This window comes from Camelus ferus, chromosome 16 (genome assembly GCF_009834535.1).
Source record: "Camelus ferus isolate YT-003-E chromosome 16, BCGSAC_Cfer_1.0, whole genome shotgun sequence".
Taxonomy (NCBI): Eukaryota; Metazoa; Chordata; class Mammalia; order Artiodactyla; family Camelidae; genus Camelus; species Camelus ferus.
In genome coordinates this window covers 18786862-18806801 of record NC_045711.1, presented here as the reverse complement: position 1 = coordinate 18806801, position 19940 = coordinate 18786862, and the positions used below count along the sequence as shown (strand labels likewise).

Here is a 19940-nt window from a genome sequence, read left to right as displayed (position 1 = left end):
CTTTCCCCGCCCAGAAATGTGATCACGTGGCCGTCAACTTTCACCCAGGATGTCTACCAGCTGACTTCCCCTTAGCAACGGAATGCGGCTCTAGGTTCCCCTAGCAACCGGGCGGAGCGCTAGCAGCCCGCGGCCGACGGTGCTGGAGACGCTGAGAGCCTGGGGCCCAGAGGTTGCAGGAGGACCAGCGAGGGCGGCGCTCTGACCTTTTCCCGGAGGAGCCCGCCGGCCTGTCCCACCTGGAGGAGGACGTCCAGGCCCCCTGGCAGCCACCTCTCGGACACACGCGGGTGCCGACTTTCGGGCCTCGCGGGGAGAGGAGCTGAGGACGCTTTTACTCCGGGCGCAGACCCCCAAGAGACCTCTGAAAGCCCATCTCCGCCTCCGGACAAGGAGAGGTACCCGGCCCACCGATACCTCTTCAAGAGGGCATCACTGACCCTCCGTCTGACCTCTCAGCTGTCGTTAACTTGTTGCCATGTGAAGGGTTTTGGCTTGGAGCGTGGACACCGAGTCCATGTCCGCCTCTTGTCGGCAGCTCCCTTCCGGGGCTCAGTTTCCCTGTCTGGGAAGTTAGGGCAGCAGGGCTGCCTTCTCCAGAGCGGACCTGTAATTCAATAATGCGTGTGCACCAGCACGCAGTGAGCACTCGGTCAATGGTTGGTTTTCTCTTATTAATTCTGGGCCAGTAGGGGCTGTATTTTTCAGGTCCAGTTGATCCTAAATTCTTGTTTCACAGGGCAATTCTGGATCTGGTTCTCCGTGAGGAGACTACTCCATTGACTCCCAGCTGCTTTCCCGCCTTCTACAGGAGCATTCTTGTCAGGCAAGTCAACAGGAACCCCAGCTGGGTGGTAAACTATTGATAAAGTCCCCTTAGGGGAGGAGTGTTCAGGCCTCGCCCTGACCCTGAACAGCCTTGAAGAACAATGATGGTCCACAGTGCCTGGGCAGAGTCGAATCCTGCTTCTGCGGTAGACTCTATGCGTCACCTTGGGCTAGTTGACCTTTCCGACTAGCTTCTGTTTTCTTATCGGAAAACTGCAGGCGGTTGGTCCTTTGTATAAGTTCAGTCCAAGGCCTCTCAGAGCCACCACCCTAGCACCTCTTCTCAGAACAGCAGCAGAGTGAGCTTCTCAATGTTGAAGTCTGATTACGTCCCTGCCCTTGTTAAGCCCCAGGAGCTTCCCAGGGGGTCATAGGATAACAACAACAGTCCTGTAGGCCTCTCCAGCCTCACATTGCTTCAACCACAGTGCAACCCGACTCCTCCTGTGTCCCTAGGGCCCTCAGTGTGCAAACCCTCTTCCTTCTCTCTGGCTCATCCTCCAGGTCTCAGCTGGGTCCCTAATGTGCACTGTCACAGTTCCTCACATGATAAACTTGTCATGGTTCATAATTAAAGATTTGTGTGATTGATTCAGGTCTGAAACAGAGAGAAGATCTGTTTTATTCCCAGCCTGTAGTGACCCCTCATTACACATACGGGAGTTAAATAAAAGATCTTAAGCAAATGCAGGGGTGAGGAACTGTCCATCTTTCACAGATGGGAAATCAAAGGCTTCCCCAGTGAACTAAGAGGTGAAGTTAGTTGCCAAAGGATGCATGGTCAGAATCCACGCCCCCTGCCCAAGTGTGCTTAACCAAGAGTGTGCATAACAGCTCTTCCACGTGACTGTTGGGCCCAACTGAAAGCAAGCTTGACCTGTCACAGGGGCCAGGCCTTGGTGGACTGGGACTGGCAAGAAGTCAGCCAAAGCTTTGAAATAAGAATTAAGAACCATTTCCCAAAGCACAGCACTTTTCTTTAAAAAAAGGACAAACACTTTCAGGCAACATCTGCCAAATACAGCACATAGAAATTTCCCCAAAGACAAATTGTTGCCAAGTTATGGGAAATCTTAGGAAAAGATTGTTTCAAGAGAGTGGGGCGATGGAGAGAGGTAGGCGGAGGACTGGAAGCATCTTTGGGAGTTGCATTGATCACCCTAAGGAGATGGAGCTAGTGTGGAGAGACTGGAGAGAACAGGATAGAAGGCGCCGGAGGAGGAGGGGGAAGGGGAGGCTGTGCCTCCTCTGGGGCAGGAGGAAAGGACACGCCACAGTTACAGACACTGGCGCAGTTGATCAGGGACATTCTGGAAACAGAATACTCACATTTGCATAAGCTGCATTGCAAGGGGTGGGGGTGGGGGAGGGCAGTGGGGCAGTGAGACCAGGTGGCAGGGCTGCCAGGCCCACCCAGTTTGCAGTGGACGCCATCAGCCCAATGCCAGGAGTCTCTCCAGCAGTACTCAGTGGGATAAGACACAGAACTCAGGGGCTGCCTAGCCTCAGGGACCAGCAGAACAGAGAGGCCTGGCTGCTGGGGACACAGGGGGGTACAAAGGCAGTCGGTGAACCCACAGGGCGGTGGGGACAGGCTGGGCAGCAGAGGAAGGGCTGAGTCTGTAGAGGGTCTGGGAGGCAGAGTCGGGGCATTTCCAGTAAATCACACCCTCCTGCAGGGTCCAGCTCTTCCGGGTGCTCTCTCTAATGGGGCTGGTAAAGATGGAACCAGGTCAGGGTGCCCAGGCTCCCCAGGACTGGGACTCTTGTGCCCACAAGTGACCCACTCCACACACCCCCTTTGCCTCAGTGTCTCAGCCAAATCCCTTGGCAACAGGCGCCTAGTGGGGTGAGTTTAAGGAAGACAGGGCTGAATGTGCGAAGTCAGGACAGTCCCAGGGGCCTGAGATTTGGGACCTGTGTCAGTCTGTCCATCCTTCATCTCTTTTCCTCGATGTGTATTCCCATATCTGCTTCTGTCTGTCCGCCTTGACCCCCTCTCACTCTCACTTGACCGAATGCCTGGCCTGCCCCTGGCTCAAGCAGCGGTTCTGAGGGCACCTTCATCCTGCGGCTCCAGGAAGGACCAGCTCCAGTCAGCATCCACCAGCATCCCCCACCACAGCTGCTCACAGACACGGCTGCCTGCAGGCAGTGATGTGCTCAGGGACGGGGCGCCATGGCTGGTTGGCCCGGCTGGAGCCGCCAAGGATCATTGTTAGGGGTTGTTGTCAAGAAACCTCCAAGGGAGAGGGAGGCGTGGAAATTCAGAGGCCGAGATGGGCACGGCTGCGAGGACAGCTGAGCTCTGGAGGCTGAGGAGATGGGTGTGTACGCCAGGGCCAGGGGCACAGCTGTGTTATGGAGCCAGGGGATGCTCTCTTGTGGGTCGGCACCAGGTGGGACACTGCTGGGGCCCTGGAGCAGCCCCAGTACCGCAGCCAAGGGTTGGGGTGCCGCCTTCAGAGTGTCTGTGGCCGCCATGCCGCCCCACGATGGCGTGCAAAGACGCCAGGAGACCCGTCCTCCAAAGGAGGCAGGAGACGCGGCCTAGGGACAGACGTGGTGTTTTCCAGGGAGGATGCACCAGCTGTGCGACATGGAACCCAGGGTGATGGACGACGACATGCTGAAGCTGGCTGTGGGGGAGCAGGGCCCACGGGACGAGGCCGGGCAGCTGGCCAAGCAGGAGGGCATCCTCTTCAAAGACGTTCTGTCGCTGCAGCTGGACTTCCAGAGTGTGTATTCCGGGCGGGGCGGGCGCCAGGTGGGGTCGGTGGTCCGGGGTGGCCTTCGGCCCTGCCTGGGTTAGAAGGTGTAGGGCCAGCACAGACGGCTTGAAAACGAGATACTGAGTGTTGGTAGCACGTGAACACCTACAGCACCCCCACCTCCGAGTAAGAACAAGAAAGGGGCAAATTCTCCCACTCCAACTCTAGGAGAACTCCGAAGGCCACGCTGTCTCCACCACATCTCCACCCTGGCTCCTGGGAGCAGGGTCCCCAGCGGGGGAACCTAGGAGGGTGGTCCCATGGGTCAGGCTGCAGGGCGAGGACATGCTGGGGAGCAGCTTCAGAGAAGGGGTTGGAAACAGCAGGGACAGGGGCCCCCCAGTCCCCTTCTGTGAGACGGGGTGGCTGCAGCCCCATTCTGGGCACTGGGTGGGAGGACGAGACAAGGTAACAGAGGCCTGGCTTGCTCAAGGAGGGGGCGCAGGAGGAAGCGGGAGAGGTGGGCAGAGGTCCTGTCCCTGCTCTGTCCCGGGCCTCCACGTCAGCCTGCCGGGTCATCCAGTTGACAGCAAGGACATCCTAAGTCAGAGCTGGGGACTCGGCGGTGCCCAGGGCAGGCCCGGAGTTGCAGAGTGGGGAGGGCCCTGCGCCTCAGCCCCCTCGGCGTGAGAGGGCCAAGGGGCACAGAGCGGGTGTCCGGGCGCTCCCTGCTTCCCTGGCCCCACCTGCCGCTCGGGTGCCGTTTCTCAGGCACTGTGATGCCAGGTGCTGTTCTGAGCACCAGGGCGTCAGCTGTGAACAAGACAACCTGTCCTCGTGCCGCTCACCGTCTGGGGAGGGGGACACAGAAGATAAAGAAGGAAAATACAGTGTGTCCAAGAGGTCCCGTGTGCCCTGGAGAAAAATAAGCAAGGAGAGGAGAAAAGGGGAGTTGGGGTGTGGTGTTTTGTTGGGGGGTCAGAGGCCCCACCAAGAAGGTGACAGTTGAGCAAAAACTAGGAGGAGGTGAGGACAGGAGCCACGTGGGGATCCGGGGAAGGCGGTCCAGGCAGAGGGAACAGCCAGCCAGGCCTCTGAAGCACGGGCGTTGGGGGTGGCTGGTGTCACTCCAGGAAACCCGGCTCAGCGAGCTGGGGACAGATGCCATCTCACCTGGCCCCGCAACCGGGGCCCTGGGTCACGGAGCCGCTGTCCACCGGCCCGGGGAGGGCAGCGGCACTCTAAGTGAATGCTGAAAACGCTGCCCGAGTGTGTGCTTGTTAAAAGCAATTTTTTTAACCCCTTTCACTTTTATATTATTTCAGTTCTTTTAATAAGCATAGTCTCATTTTATAAGTTTTGGATATCATTACAAAAGCAAATATAGAAAAAAGGGACAGGTGAACAGCAGAGCTCTGGGGCTTCTAGGAAAACTGGACACGCTCAGGGCTGCCTGCCTGGCTCAGCGGCCGTGGCCTCAGGCACTCGGTGACACTGGGAAGCTGTCTCCGCCATGTGAGCAATTTATCCCCTCCCCATGTGCAGACACCTGGGCCCCGTCTTTCTGTCCCTCGTGTGCCTGCAGGTGTTCCTTTGGGTATATACACCGCAGGTCTTTGCAAACAGAATCCAAGTAGAGAAACTGCAGGGTCAAAGGGCACAGTATTTCTGTCCACGAGGCCAAGCACCCTCCAAACTGCTCAACTAGCTGCCTGGCCGCCCTGAGGCCTTGATTCTATTTGTCACCCTGCGGAAGGAAGGAGGGGCCCTGCCTGTGCCCTGTGTCCTGAGCCCAGGCGTTCCGAGGGCAGCTGAGTGAATCCCTGACCAGACGGCCAGTCCCTTGCACCCTGTGGTGTGCCCATGAGCCACCGGGACCGCAGCACCGACGGGGACTCGGAGCTCCGCAGTGCTGGCCCACACATCCAGGGCCCCCGCACACTTCTGGGACATGGGGAGCTCTGGGGCCTGTCACATGGTTAGCATTGGTCATCCAGCCCCCAGACGCTGGTGCTGAAATCCCGACCCTGACCCTGACCAGAAGCAGCACAGCGTGTGCCCTGTTGTTTCAGACATCCTGCGCATAGACAACCTCTGGCAGTTTGAGAACTTGCGGAAGCTGCAGCTGGACAACAACACCATCGAGAAGATCGAGGGCCTGGAGAAGCTCACTCGCCTGGTCTGGCTGGGTGAGGCCCTGGCGTCCCCCACAGCCCACCGTGAGCCCCGGTGTCCCCCTAGTCCACTGTGAGCCTCGCTCCCCTGGTCTGGCTGGGTGAGGCCCCGGCGTCCCCCCAAGTCCACGGTGATGCCCACCAAGCCTGCCCCCAGCAAGGTTCTGGCTCAGCTTAGCCCTGGCAGCAGGAGCTCCCTCTGTTGGGAGCAAGGAAGCTGCTCTCAGAAAGCCTGGGCCTGTGCTGGGACAGCCCAGGCGGAACATTCTGCTCCCACCTGTCAAATGTCCCATCGTGGGAGGGGGTCAAGGGAGCAGCCTGGGCTCCTGGTTACCCTAGACTCAGGCTGACAGATAACCGTGGGCCCCAGATCACACCAGCAGTAACCATCTCAGCGCTAGTGTGCACTGACGACTCTGCCTGCTAAGCTGGGCCTGTGTGCTTCCTGTGTGAGGTCCCCTGACCTACCCAGCAACCCCACTGTAGAGAGGAGCACACTGAGGTCACAGCAGGCAGCGGGCCAGGAGCTCCCAGCACTTCGTCTCATTTAGCCCTCACAGCAGTCCTCGGGGGCTCCGAGAGGCCAGGGCATGCGCCCCGAGCTCCATGACCCAGAAGCAGCAGGGCTGGGACAGACCCATACCTGTCTGACCCCAAAGCCCACGTTCAGTCCCTCCTGCCAGGCTGCTTCCCATTAACGGGCAGCCTGGGGCATCGGTGCGCCTCCCAGTTTACAGAACACCCCCAGCTCCGATGTACGGCCGCCAGCCCACAGCAGCCCCACAGGCTACCACGTCACAGACCCAGAGGATGAGAGGCTGAGGGCCTCAGAGCTGAGTGTACCTGCGGCAGAGGCCGACCGCAGCCAGGGCTCCTGGCAGCTCTGCCCAGGACAGCCCCTCCCAGAAACCCACTGAGGCTGAGTCCTGGGCTTGGCCCACCTGCATCAACAGAAGACAGAGGAGAGGGTGCTGGATCAGCCCGGACCCTAAGCCACAACCCTTCTGAATGCCAGGCTTTTAGGCAAGCTGTCTCTCAGACATAAAACCGGGCCCACGGGTCCCCATGAGGTGCCCCTGTGACGCCCAATGTCCTGTGCCATTGGGTGGAGAGCCGAAGGGGAAAGTTCTGGTAAGAGGTCAGGCAACCCCCTCAGAGAGCCAGCAGCCCACCTTTGTCCAGCTCTGGCACTAGTCACCCAGGGAGGGTGGGGTCCCTGGGATGCAGGAGTCGGGGTAGGGAGAGGGTGCTGGATGGTTCAGCACAGCACCCCCGGCACACACAGGCCCTGCTGGTGGCCCCCTGCAGCCAGCCATCCCAGGGCTAAGGGTGAGCCGCAGCCAGCTAATACAGACCCCCAAAAGCTGAATGCTCACATCTCGTCCCAACTTTACATTCAGGGATGTCCTATTGGGAGCTTGAAATTGGCCACAGTGGGAGTATTTACAACAAAGGATTTAGCAAGCACTACAGATCGGGGCCTTTCCCAGCACACCTGCAAAGATTGCAGCCAGGCTGCGCGGAGGGAAAGGAAGGGGCAGGCGTGGTGTTGGCAGACTCCGGTGCGGGTCCCAGCCTGTTTTGTACAAGTTACTTCACCCTCTGAACCTCAGTTTCTTTATATGCTGTGGATCTTGGGCACACCACCAGGCCTCTTTGAATCCTCGTTTCCTTGTCCATAAGGTGCAGGTGGTGACACCTGTGCTGTGAGGATTGAATGAGGAAATGCACTGGGAGGACCTGGCATGGGGGAAGGACAATAAATTGTCAGGCCCCACTGTTGGCAGGTGAGCATCCCCTGATGTGACAAGGAGGCTAAATTTAGGTGTGAATAAACTGACTTCCTGAATCACCTTTAAATGTGACAGCTTATCTGAACACTCATGAAAAGTTCCCAGTCTGGGCCTCTGGGCCACGGGTGTTCAGGACAGGGTGGCAGCCCCAACCCCAACCAAGCCCCCAAACCTGCAGCGGGGAGAGAGCAGTTTTATTCCCAAAGATGTGACTTGAGCTAGAGAAGGTCTGACGTCTCAGCTGGGGTTGGGGCTGGGGTTTTGGGTGGGGGTGGGGGCAAGCCAGCAGTGGCACAGCTGGAAGGGAACTGTCACCCCCACCCCAAGATGCACTGCTCTGACCTGCCAGTGAGTTTCTACCCCAGAACAGGGCAGCGTAGACCTGAATCCCGGCCCGGAAGCTGAGCGGCCAAGCTGGCGAGGGCACGGAGCTGCGGGGGGATGGTCACCCCCAACCCAGGCCCAGACCCCACGGCCCTCTTCCGCAGACCTGTCCTTCAACAACATTGAGACCATAGAGGGGCTGGACACGCTGGTGAACCTGGAGGACCTGAGCCTGTTCAACAACCGAATCGCCAAGATCGACTCTCTGGACGCCCTGGTCAAGCTGCAGGTTCTGTCCCTGGGCAACAACCGGATTGGAAACCTGATGAACGTGAGCGCGGGGCCGGCGGGCGTGGCCAGTGGGCGTGGCCAGTGGGCGGGCGTGGCCTGGAGCCGGGCCGGCGGACAGGGCTGGGTTGAGGGCGTGGCCGGCGGGCCGAGGCTGAGCTTCCAGACCCTCCCTTTTTCCTGGAGCAGCCGGAAATCCAGGTTGGATGACATTTAGACACTATTCTAACCCATGAGAGCCCATCTGTGGGTCCCAGTGTGTGCCTCTGCCTCGGTGGAGTCTCCCCTTCCCTGCGCCCCACACTCTCTCGCCCCACAAACGTTTGCTGAGGGGGGATCTATTGGCCTGAGGCCTCTGGCCTGTGCTCAGTGGGCACAGAGACAGAAGGTCCCTCGGGGGTGCCCAGCAGACACCCTAATCAAGACGCAAGGAGACAAGACGCCACCCCGGGTGCCAGGGGTGTGTGTGCTGGGGGTGGGCAGAAGTCACTGGTCACTGGGTGAAGGCGGGCTTCCCCTGCACACCCCACAACAGGTCTGCAGCAGCGAGCTGGGGGTGTGGCAGCGTCTGTAAGGGTCCTGTGTCAGAGGTGACTTTTCCAGACAGCTCCTGGGCAGGACCATGCTGGGACCTGCTCCCCCAGCTGCCGGTCAGTCCTGGGGGCTTCCAGCACCTTTCAAGCTCCTTTCCCCCTTGGGTCAGTCATGTGGCTTGGGGGCCACACCCAAGCTGCACACCCTGAGCCTCGAGCCTGCTGGCCTCAGTTTCCTCATCTGTAAAATGAAGATAATGGCTGTGACCCACCTGCCAGGGATTGACTGAGGTGATGCACTTCAAGGCACTTCACTCAGAGTCTGAGGCAACCCTGCTGTGGGTGCCCCTCCCCTGACCTTGGCCGTTCTCCCATCCCTATCCCCCTTTCCGGGGGTTGCTGGGTGCCAGGTGGTCTCCCATGAATACGGGAGAAACAGGTGGAGAGAGGAAGGAAGAAGCTGCCAGCGGTCCTGAGATCAGATCTCAGTGCTCTGAGACCCCTGGACCTCGTCACCTAATCAGGTGACTTGACCCAGAGAGCCCTGACTTAACCTACAAGCCTGAGCGTCTCTGGTGGTAGCCCTTATCTGCACAGTGTCTCTGACATCTAATGACAGACTTTCTTATTTATTTCCTAAGCTTGCTTTAATACCTGTTTATTGCACTAAAAACAAGCAGGCATTTGGGCAGAACTCAGGGCACGCAAGGAGGAGCCCCACTCCCGACCTTCGTCCCTGCGTCCCCTTCCAGAGGCCATAGCTGCTTCTCAATTGCACGTGTGTCTTTCCAGGCATCTCGTGGCTTAAATGTTTTGCATGATTGTCATGTGCGACCAGATGCCCTCTCGGCGCCTGCCTCTGGTTGGCCCCGGTCCTCCCAAGTTGGCAGTCCCCCTTATGTCTGACGTTCTGGGGGGGACTTTCCCAGCCCCCTGCGAGGGTGGACGCTGAGGTAGTTTCCAATCTCTTGCCGGCACATGCAGGCTTTAACAATGCCCTTAACAGGCACTGGACAAGCCCATCCGTAAGATACGTTCCGAGAGAACTGCTGGGTCTGAGGGCGTGTGCCCTTGTTATTTTGACAGATCTTGCCAATTGCCCTCTGCAGAAGTGGGACCATTTATAAACCCACCAGCAGTTACCAGAAGGCCTGTCCCCCTCACCATCCACAACACCCTTTGTCATCAGACCTTTCTCTCCTTGATGATCTAAAAGATGAAAAATGGAATCTCATTGGAAGAGCTCTTAAAACTTAAATCACATCCCGACACCCCCACTCGATGTACACTGAGAACCCCAGTGACTTCCAGTCCTTCAGACAAGACTCAAACTCTTGGCAGCAGCCTCTGAGGTCTTAGGTCTTGTTTTGCCCCACCCTTCCCCAACCAGCTGCAGCCTCCCTGGCCTTGCTGGGCTCTTTCCTGCCTCAGGGCCTTTGCTTGTGCTATTTTTGCTTCTGGGAATACACTCGCCCCTGCTGTTCCTTGGCTGCTCCCTCAGGCCTCAGAGACCCGAGCCCTACCTGAAAACTTCCCGTCATTGTCTCTCGTGCCCCCTCTTTGAGTTCTTGTAGCACTTACGCTGAACAGTAATGATTTTACTTACTTTTTAAAACAGTCTGGCTCCCTGCCTTTAGAATGTAAGCTCTTGCTCTAAAGGCTTTGTTTCCTCTTGTTTCCCCAAAGTCCAGCACGTGTCTGAGGCCTGGCAGGTGCCTAACGATGCTTGTTGAACGAATAAACAAATGACAAAGAAATTGTCCAGAACAGCTCGTGAGGTTTCTTCTCTCCTCTTTTGCGTAGCACAGGAGATGCTGTCAAATGAAACTCTAGTGGTCTTATTGGCCTGCCCCGTTTTGCTAAGAACAGAGCAAAGGGAGAATAAACAGCGGCTGGTGGACCTCCCACCAGCTGGTCCAGGCTAACTTAGATCAGGTTCCATGTAACTAAGAGCTTCGGGCCTCACAGCACTTTGCAGCTGGAAGAGGCCTCCCCTGTGAGAGTGGTGGTGGTGAGCACAGCCGGGCCGTCTGCAGAGGGGCTGGGGGCCTCTTCTCAGTGATGGTCCCTGCACACACAGTGCCCTCGGCCTCATTCTACAGGTAGGGAAGTTGAGGCTCCCGGCTGGGAGGCGGCTGGCCCGGGGCCCACAGTGAGGGTGTGAGCCCAGGCCTGCTGACCCAAGACCTCGGTCCTGCCATCCAGCCCGGGGCCCCAGCCCCCCTCCCCCGTCCCTGCACCCAGCGCTGGTGGAGGCTGGAGGAGGCGGGCGGTGTCTCTCCCCTCCTCCTGCAGATCATCTACCTGCGGCGGTTCAAGGACCTGCGGACGCTGAGCCTCGCAGGGAACCCCATCGCCGCGGCGGAGGATTACAGGATGTTCATTTGTGCCTACCTTCCCGACCTTGTGTACCTGGACTTCCGGCGCATCGACGACCACACGGCAAGTGTCTCCCTCTGGTGTCCCAGCTCCGCGGCTCAGTCTTCAGGCCCCGGGTGTCAGGGAAAGGGGGAGAGATCAGGGCGCTGCGTTCACGGGAGAGAGCAAGGGCGGCCCCTGCTAGACCTGCGTCTGTCGGGCGATTCCTGCAGGATCCCCCGCCCGCCTGTGTTGCTTCCCCTCTCCCCCTGGTCCTTCGCTAGTCCCCCTAGACTCAGAATCTGAGCACCACGCACACCGCCCCCCATCCGCGGCTGGAAAGGCCCAGCACGGCCGAGGCCAGCGAGGCTGGGAGGGACCCCATGTCCCCTGGGAATGATGCCCTTCCTGCTCCCCCAACAGAAGGAGCTGGCGGAGGTGAAGCACCAGTACAGCACAGATGAGCTGAAGCACCAGGAGAACCTGATGCAGGCCCGGCTGGAAGATGAGCAGGCCCGGCGGGAGGAGCTGGAGGAGCACAAGGTTGGGGGGAACGCTGGCAGGAGGACCCGGCTCCCCACCCTTCCCTGCCCCACCAGGGTCATGGGGCCAATGCTGTCTTTTGATTGCAAATATGCTGCCCAGCGTCACCTGGCTCTGGTGGAGCCAGCCAGTCCCCGCCTCCCTCTGCCCGACTGCCCCCGGGCTCCTCCAGCACGCGGGGCAGAGACACTGCGCCTAGCAATCTATCAGAGTAGCCCCTTCCCTTAAGACCCCTGGGAGGTCTGCCACGGCCTCCCCATGGCCCTCCCTCCAGCCGGACGGGGCCAGCCCCATTCAGTTTTCTGCCTCTGGACCTTCCCCGCCCAGCCTTCCTCGAGGGCCAGGCGCCCACAGCCCGGTGCCCAGCACAGGGCCCCGCCCAGGGAGCCCCCGTGTCTCTGATGCAGGCTGCCTTCGTGGAGAACCTGAACGGCTCCTTCCTGTTCGACAGCATGTACGCCGAGGACGTGGAGGGCAGCAAGCTGGCGAGCCTGCCCGGCGTGGCCGAGCTCATGGAGACATATCCTTCCAGGCCCGGGGAGGCCCTTCCACTCTGGGCCCCGGTTCCCCACCCTCGGGGCAGTGATGGGCTGAGCTGCCGGGGGACACGCCGAGTGTCTGGTCGGCGGGGCCCAGGGTGCCGAGCTGGAGACTGACGGAGGTGTCTGTGGCGTAATCCCCATTCCCCACATTTACCAGTCCCTGCTGCACGCTTGGCATCCAGGATTTATAACTTCCTCAACCCGCCGCTAGACGGATCCTGTCTTGTAGCTGGGGACACTCAGCTTGGAGAGGGTGGCTTGTCAGGGCCCCACAGTTCGGAGCTGTGGGCTGAGAACCTGGTCCTCTCTCCCAGAGGACGCCACCAGCACCTGCCACCGATTGCAGCTACGCTGCGGGCTGAGGGACCAGGACAGACTCAGGATGGGCAGCAAGTCACAGTGGCCGGGGAGAGAAACCTGCTCCTAAGCACCACTGCTCCTGAGATACCGGTGGTGGGGGCTGCCCTCCTGGCCTGTCTGTCACCCGCAGCTGGGTCACTTGGACAGAGGTGCCCCAGAGACAAAACACTGCCCAGCTTCCGGCCCCTTCCGGCCCCTCCCGGTCCCTCCGAGTCTCCCCTCTGCTCCGTTGCCTCCTCCCTCAAGGCAGCTCCGGGTCCTGAACCCCTCAGCCTGAGGTTGCCCCACCGCGTTATTCTCCAAATCCCAACCCAGGAGCTACCTCCACCCTCGTCTGCACCCCCCACCAGCCTACCTGTCTCCTGCCCCCAGCAGCTGCGAGCTTCCTTGACAGCCACACACCTACAAGGACAAGTTCGTCATCATCTGCCTGAACATCTTCGAGTACGGCCTGAAGCAGCAGGAGAAGCGGAAAGCGGAGCTCGACACCTTCAACGAGCGTGTCCAAGAGGCCGTCCAGGAGAACCAGGCACAGGGCAGACACAGGACTGCCGAGTTCGAGGAGAAGCACTTGCTGGTAGGCTTCCCCCCCATCCCCCGCCTCCTGCCGCAGACACCCACCTGCCATCGGCCTGGCCCCTGCACCTTGGGGACCCGAGACCCAGGGGCACAGTCCCCACTTACAGAGGTCACGTGCTCAGCGCAGAGCCAAGCTTGGGCTCCCGCCGGTACCACCCAGCCATGCTGGGTCACTCTGTTGACACTGTGTCTGGTGGCCAAGTCCCCAGGCCCCTCGTTAGTGAGTGGCTGGTCCTGGGGGCCGGGCTCGGACCCACGTGCTTTCCAGCCCATGGGCACCCACTCATCCCAGAGGGACCTACATCTGCTCACCCCCCGGGGTGCTGTGTGGGCCTCTCCCCTGTGTGTCTGCTCCGGGCCTCCAATCAGAGCCTTCCGAGTCGCCAGTCCCACTGTGAGCCTGGACCTCGCAGACACCACCTAATCCCAGGCTTTGTGAAGCCCAGGCAGGCTCTCTGCCCCTGCACCTGAGGAAACAGGAGTTTAGAGAATGGAAGAGGCTCACTCAAGGTCACACAGTGACTCAGACAGACCCCAGTTCAGGTCCCGCTGACTCTGAAGCCATCACTCCTCTCCAGGCCCAGTAAGACATCGTGCTGATGCACCAGCGAGCAGGGCGTCTGCTCCGACGGCCTACAGGCATGGAGGGGGCAGAGCTGACACTGGAACTTGGGCAGCCCAACTCCAGCATCCAAGTTCTTACCCACAAAACCACATTGCCACCTGTCACTACAGTAATTATAGTTATTCTTAGGTGTGGATTCCTAAAACACAGCTTTTGTCCCCAGAGTTTAAGTACCATCCGTGGTGAGTCCGAGCTGACCGACATTGAGACAAAGATAGCAGATCAGAGAGAGGACATCGCTGAGCTCTCCAATGCGCTCATGACGCTGGAGATGCAGCTGGTGGAGCAGCTGGAGGTGAGCGGGTCCCCGGGCACCGGTGCAACGTGGAGGCTCATTTGCAGGAACCCGCGCGCCAGCTGCGGCCTTCCCGGGCGCTCCCTGCTGGAAACGTCGTGTGGCTCCCGGGCCGGGCTATAGCGTCCCTGCTCATCAGTCTGGGGTTTGCTTCCAATGCTTTCCAGTCACTGATATCACAAGTGGTCCTTGTGCAGCAGGAGAGGTGAGCTCATGTCTCTGGAATGTTCTCCCCATTGGGGAAGAGCCCAGACCTTCAGCTAGAAGAGGCTTTTTTTTAATTAGACCCAAGGTGCTGTGCAGGTGCTCGAAAACCAGCGGACCCAGCTCTGGACCCCAGTCAGGGATGAAACCAAGGCTCCCCACGCTGAGCACAGGAAGCCCGCGACTGAGCACAGGAGCCCAAGACTGCTGCCTGAAGCCCCGGGCGGCCAGCCTGGCTGGTGGCTCAAGTCTGCAGCGTGGTGATGACCTGACCCTCCCCGCGCTGCGGCGGCTGGGCCCAGAGGCAGCACCTCATCAGTGGCTCCTGTGTCAACGACATGTCAGCCACATCACAGGCCAGATGCTCGCCCCGCCAGGGAGGCTCCGGCTCTGCAGAAGGCTGCCACAGGGCGCCGGGAGGCTCAGGCAGCAGCGGCTCCCAGTCGAGCAGGGAGAGCTCCTTTTCAACATCAAAATTCCCCAGGATGCACAGCCAGCCATACTTGTATTACCAGCAGCCAAAAAGCTACTACATTATTTTTAGCAATCCTATATTTATTCATTACAAGAGTGTTGAGAAAAATGTAAGACTGGCTCGCCTTCAGACGGCCCTGACTCATGGACGGTCTGAGCCCTGTAGTCTGCGGTGGGTCAGGGCCTGACCATCCTGCAGGCTCACCAGGTGGCAGCCACCACCATGGCGTAGGGGAGCCCGGCTGAGCGCTGGGATGCCGCAGTGCAGGGGTGCCCTCGAGGAGGGAGGCGGGAGCCCTGCTGGCAGCCACACGTGCGTCTAGGGGAACAGCCAGCATTACCAAGAGTTTCCTCTCCACCAGGCACCTTGCCAAGCATTTTGGGTGAAGACCCCATTTATGCTTCACTGCAACCTCCTGAGACATGAACTGTGCAAAGGAAACCCATTTTATAGATGAAGACATCAAGGCCCCAGGAAGTTAGCCAACATTCCCAGAGTTCACACGGTGGTGGAGCTGGCAGGCAGCCTAGCTCTTAGCAACTCCCTCCTGTTTCTCTGGAGGTGAGGGAGGCAGATGCCACTGAGAAGCCCAGAGGAAGGGGAAGCTCTGTGTGCGTGTTGTGTGGGGACGACCAAGACAGGTGTTCCTGCAGAGACAGCAGTGCGTGCAAAGGCCTGGAGAAGGCACTGCACTAAACCTCCAGGGTGCTGAGCGAGGCACAATGGCTGGAGAGTAACGGCTGTGGAGAGCGGTCAGGACACAGCGTGCACCTGGTATGGTCGGGGGGGTGTCTTTACCCTTAAGGTCTGCAGTCAGAGGAGGTGCCCGCTAAGTTGTAAGGAGCAGCTTCTGCTTTGGCGCTAGGTCAATGGAGTTCGTGTCTGAATATACATGACAGCTGTGTTCTTTATTGTTTCCAGGAGACTATAAACATGTTTGAAAGGAACATTGTCGATCTGGTGGAACTCTTTATTGAAAATGTCCAAAGCCTATATCCTTTCCTCGGTGACCCTCCTGGGGAGGTGCTGTGGGCCCAGGGGGCTCTCCTGGCCTGGCCAGTGTCCCCGGCCTCCAGTAGGCTGGGGGAGGCACCTGCACGTGTAACAAAAGGCCCAGAGGGGAGTGCACCTGCACCGGCTAAGCAGGATGCGCCTTCCTGGTGGCCACGGTGGGGTGTCGAGCCTGCCAGTGCCCCAGACGTGCTGGCAGAGACAGCAACAAATCGGCATTTCATCACCAGACCTCGCTTTTTACCAGAAGTGCCTGTGCCCCGTTTGATTTACGGAAGATCTATATCTGTACCAAGAGGAGATTAGCAGGATCCTCTTTAGAGGGAATCTCTACCTTTGAAGAAGAAACCTCCAGGTTTTCACCAAGGAAATAGCCCACCTTCAGAGGATGGAGGTTTGACAACCAGTTGGAAAGTTCAAGGATAGCTTCCTGACCCTCAGCACAACAGCGCCTGGTTAGAGTGGACTCTAACTAGTTACTAGAGTGGCTCTGTGGGCCACTGTTCGCAGCAGAAGTTCTGGCATGTTTGTTCCCAAATGCCTGACCTCACCAGAAGACCAGACCCCAGACTCCCCCCGGCCCCTGTGCTGCAGGTGCACATGCCCTGGGGGAGGGCCGGCCTTGGTGCTGAAGACACTGACAAATCATTTATAACGAGGTCGATGGTCAGGTTAGAGGCCGACATTTGGGGCGTGACCAACCTTCTGCCACGGGAAGTCAGGGCCCTAAAGTTCACCCTAGAAGTCACCCCAGTCCTGCCCTCCTGGGCGCAGAGTCCCACAGGGACACAGAGGTATGGAGGCAGCTACCTGAGGAAGGTCCACTAGGTGAGGACCTGGGGGTGGGCCAGAGGGACCGGCTGGGAACGTGGGAGGACATCCAGGCCCAGAGAATGGGGAGCGGTGGTTTTAAGAGGGGGTCTTTGGGTCACAACAGAGGGCGGGGAGCGCGCAGAAAGGGCTGGAGGGGAGATACGGCGGCGAGGAGGGACCCCGAGGGGTGTGAGGCAGGTGTGGCGGTGAAGAGAGGATGCCCGGGGGCCCTCGGGCTCCGCCCAGCACAGGGGAGGGGAGCCCAGCCTGCTCGCTCGACCCTGGTCACGGCTTAACTCACGCCGCACAATGGCTCAGTGCCGGGACCTAGAGAACCACCACCACGAGAAGCTCCTGGAGATCGCCATCAACATCTTGGAGAAGATAGTCAAGGGTGAGCTGGACGAGGACCTGCCAGACGACGTGCGCGCGGTGAGCGCGACTGGCGTGGGCGGGGTTGTGTCCTGGTGGGCGTGGCCGTGGCGGGGCAGGGCGGGGAGACGCATCCCCCTCCAGCCTCAGGTTTCCTCATCTGCGAAGGGACAGTAACCCCCTTTGCAGGGCGGTCGGCGGGTGAAGGAAGCTAACAAATGAGGCATCTGTGGGCACTAGGGGGCCCAGCTAGGGAGCTGTGATAACCGAGTGCTTTCAACTTACCCACAGGCTGGCTTCCAAAAGCTCACTTCTGTGGGGCTTCCGGCACTTCCTAAGAGAGACCACTACAAATAGAGGTTAAGGCCTGAGGCTTCCCCGAAGGCCATCTCAGCCCCCGAGTCTGGCTGGCGAGCAGCACTGCTGGGGTCTCTGACCACCCCCCCAGTGATGAATGGCTGTGGTCGCAGTCAGCTCCGCCCACGTCTGCTCGCTCGCTTGTGGGGCTCGGGGTCTCCCACGCTGGGGGCCAGCAGCAGGTGTGCTGTGTCTCTGGGAAGGGTGCCTGCTCTCCTTCCTTCACCATACACTACCCCGTTCTCACCTCCCTCCACCTCCACGTCCCACCAAGTCAAGCTCCCAGCACCTTTTGCGGGCCCACTGGCCTTCCTGCCCTCCTCCACGAGGTCAGACACTTTGAAAGCCCAAACTGCATCCCAAGCTTTGCACAACACACCCTGGTGGCTTCCCAGGGCTCCTGGAGTAATTCGTCACCGTGGTCCCAGACAGTGGTGCCCGCCACCCTTGTTTGCTCCTCTCAGCGCTGTTCTGGGCGCAGACACGCCCTTCCGCCAGGCCTAGCTCCTCATCATTAGACCTCAGCTCAAACGTCAGCTCTTTGGGGAGCCTTCCCTCATCACCTTCCGGAACACCCACCGTCTCCCCATCACAGTCCAGGCTGTCGTGTTTATGTTGATTTGCTCATAGGACTGTTCACACCGACACAGTAAGACAGGCGCCACTGAGGCTCCCTTTCACAGAAGAGGAAACTGAGGCACAGAGATGAGAGTCACCAGCCCACTGACACCCAGCGAGCGTCTCAGTGGTGGAGCTTGAACACGGCAGCCTAGAGCAGGACAGGTGTTCAGATGAGGGACTAGGGCCCCTGGTTTCTGCTTCTGTTATCGACAAGCACGTCGTAACAAGTCACGCTGACGACACCGCTCTGAACAGCCCTCACTTGCAGTTTCCCCCAAATGCACTTGACTGAAGAATACTTTTCGCAGAGATACTAACATCTCAAGATTCCACAGGCCATACTTTGGAGACGATTAGGTAACCACTCCTGAGGACAGACAAACCCACCCACACCCTCTCGACAACACCCTCGGGTCCTTGGTGACACCTGACTCAGGCGTGAACACCTGGAACCTGGTGGGGGTTGCCTCGCACATCACTGTACACAGCAGGGAACCAGGTGCGAACAAGGGGGCAGGGGCCCACGGGGAGCCCTGGTCCCCCTAGGTCTACATGAGGGGCAGTGGAGGGACCCATCGGTTTGTGGGGCCTTCTGTCCCCAGAGCAGCCCGAGCCCCGGGCTTCCCACCCGACGGGCAGATCTCAGGTAGGTCGGACCTGAGAACCACGGTCAGGACACCCAGAGCAGCCATCTGCCTCCTCCCTGGAAAGCTCGCTCCCAGACTCGAGGACTGCCCAGTGGCCGCTGGCCTCTGCCACGCTGGGGTGTGTGGTCCCAAAGACAAGCTGATGGGCCGTGAGGCAGCGACTGGTTCACGGCCTGCCTCTGTGCTCAGGGCAGGGCCCTAGTCCTCACGGGCTCCTTCCCACTCCCAGCTCTTTGTCGACAAAGACACGATTGTTAATGCGGTCGGGGCATCCCACGACATGCACCTGCTGAAGATCGACAACCGGGAGGACGAGCTGGTGACCCGGGTCAACTCTTGGTGCACACACCTGGTGGACAAGGTGAGCGAGCGCACTTCCTCAGCAGGACGGAGGGGAGGGCACGGCTGCCGACACCAGCCCGGAGGCTGGGAGAGAGGGACAGACAGACGGACAGGGCCATTTCAGGAACTGCTTCTCCCTAGACGGACTCAGTAAGAGGTTCTTGAGTCCTCTGCCTGATGGGTGCCGGGCCGTGGTCTCTCCCCTCAGATTCACAAGGACGAGATGACAAGGAATCGCAGGCGCGTAAAGGAGATTAACCAGTACGGGGACCACGTGCAGGGTGAGCTGGACAGCCTGGAGTGTGGTGACATCCTGGACTAGTGCTGCGGCCATGCCAGCCTTCCCCACAAGAGGGGACGTGCAGATGCACAGAGAAATAAAGGATTGGGTCACCTTTCTTCTTCTTTAAAAAAGTAACCGGCATTCATGTCCACGTTTGGGCAGCTGGTGCCAGCTCAGAGCGATGTCCCAGGGCCAGGCTCCCAGCCATCCTGCCGCACCCAGGGCAGGAGGCCGCTGGCTGCTGGGGGGCAGAATGACGTGCACTCAGCCCCTGTCCCAGTCAGCCCACCCAGGTGGAAGCCGCAGGGATGCGAGACCCTTTGGAGAGCACAGCCAGGTGTCATCCATCATCCGTGAAGTGGGGACGTGACGGTACCTCCTCTGAGCACAGTCAGAGGGTGGGGAGAGGGGTGCTGGGCAAGGATGGGGGGGCCTGCGAGCCTGGGCGCCTGAAACTCACAGACCCCTCCCGCTCCACCCTGGGCCCAGGCACCAGGAGAGCCTGCCTGCCACCTGGAGCCCTGCAAGTAAGTGGCTCCCTGAGCAGGAAGAGTGCACATCAGGTGGCCTTACTCAGGCTTTTAACCCAGGAACAACAAATATTTTCTATTTTCAAGAGTAAATCCTTTTTTCCTGAAACAGCAAAAAAATACAAACAGCTTGGACCAAAAATGACTCACTTTGAAAAGACTGATTAAAAACCAGGAAATAAAAAGCCTCAGGGCCGAGGGCCACCATTTCCCTGGTAGGAGGGCCCCGCCACGCCGGGGACACCAGGACCTGCCCAGAGGCCGGCTGTGTGGCCTTGGGAAGCCCAGATGCAATGGGAAAAGCGAGACAAGGGAAAACTGGGCTCCACACG

At 59.3% G+C, this 19940-nt stretch overlaps 1 protein-coding gene across 7 annotated transcripts; it reads left to right on the top strand.

Moving 5' to 3' along the window:
- The first annotated feature begins 62 nt into the window (after positions 1-62).
- On the top strand, positions 63-19213 carry DRC3 (dynein regulatory complex subunit 3). 7 transcript variants are annotated; one of them, XM_032498997.1, is made up of 14 exons: positions 65-398; positions 740-826; positions 3405-3566; positions 5612-5728; positions 7872-8161; positions 10947-11093; positions 11433-11552; positions 12004-12072; positions 12855-13031; positions 13822-13953; positions 15554-15624; positions 16765-16888; positions 18683-18814; positions 19004-19213. In XM_032498997.1, the coding sequence occupies exons 3-14, from the start codon at positions 3410-3412 to the stop codon at positions 19115-19117; spliced, it is 1650 nt and encodes a 549-aa protein (XP_032354888.1). In that variant the 5' UTR covers positions 65-398; positions 740-826; positions 3405-3409; the 3' UTR covers positions 19118-19213. The 7 variants fall into 7 exon arrangements, 6 of the variants coding, with proteins under 6 accessions (XP_032354890.1, XP_032354893.1, XP_032354888.1 ...); XM_032498996.1 differs by having other exon boundaries at positions 66-398; positions 11960-12072; positions 12857-13031; XM_032498998.1 differs by having other exon boundaries at positions 69-398; positions 7995-8161; positions 11960-12072; positions 12857-13031.
- The last annotated feature ends 727 nt before the right edge of the window (positions 19214-19940 follow it).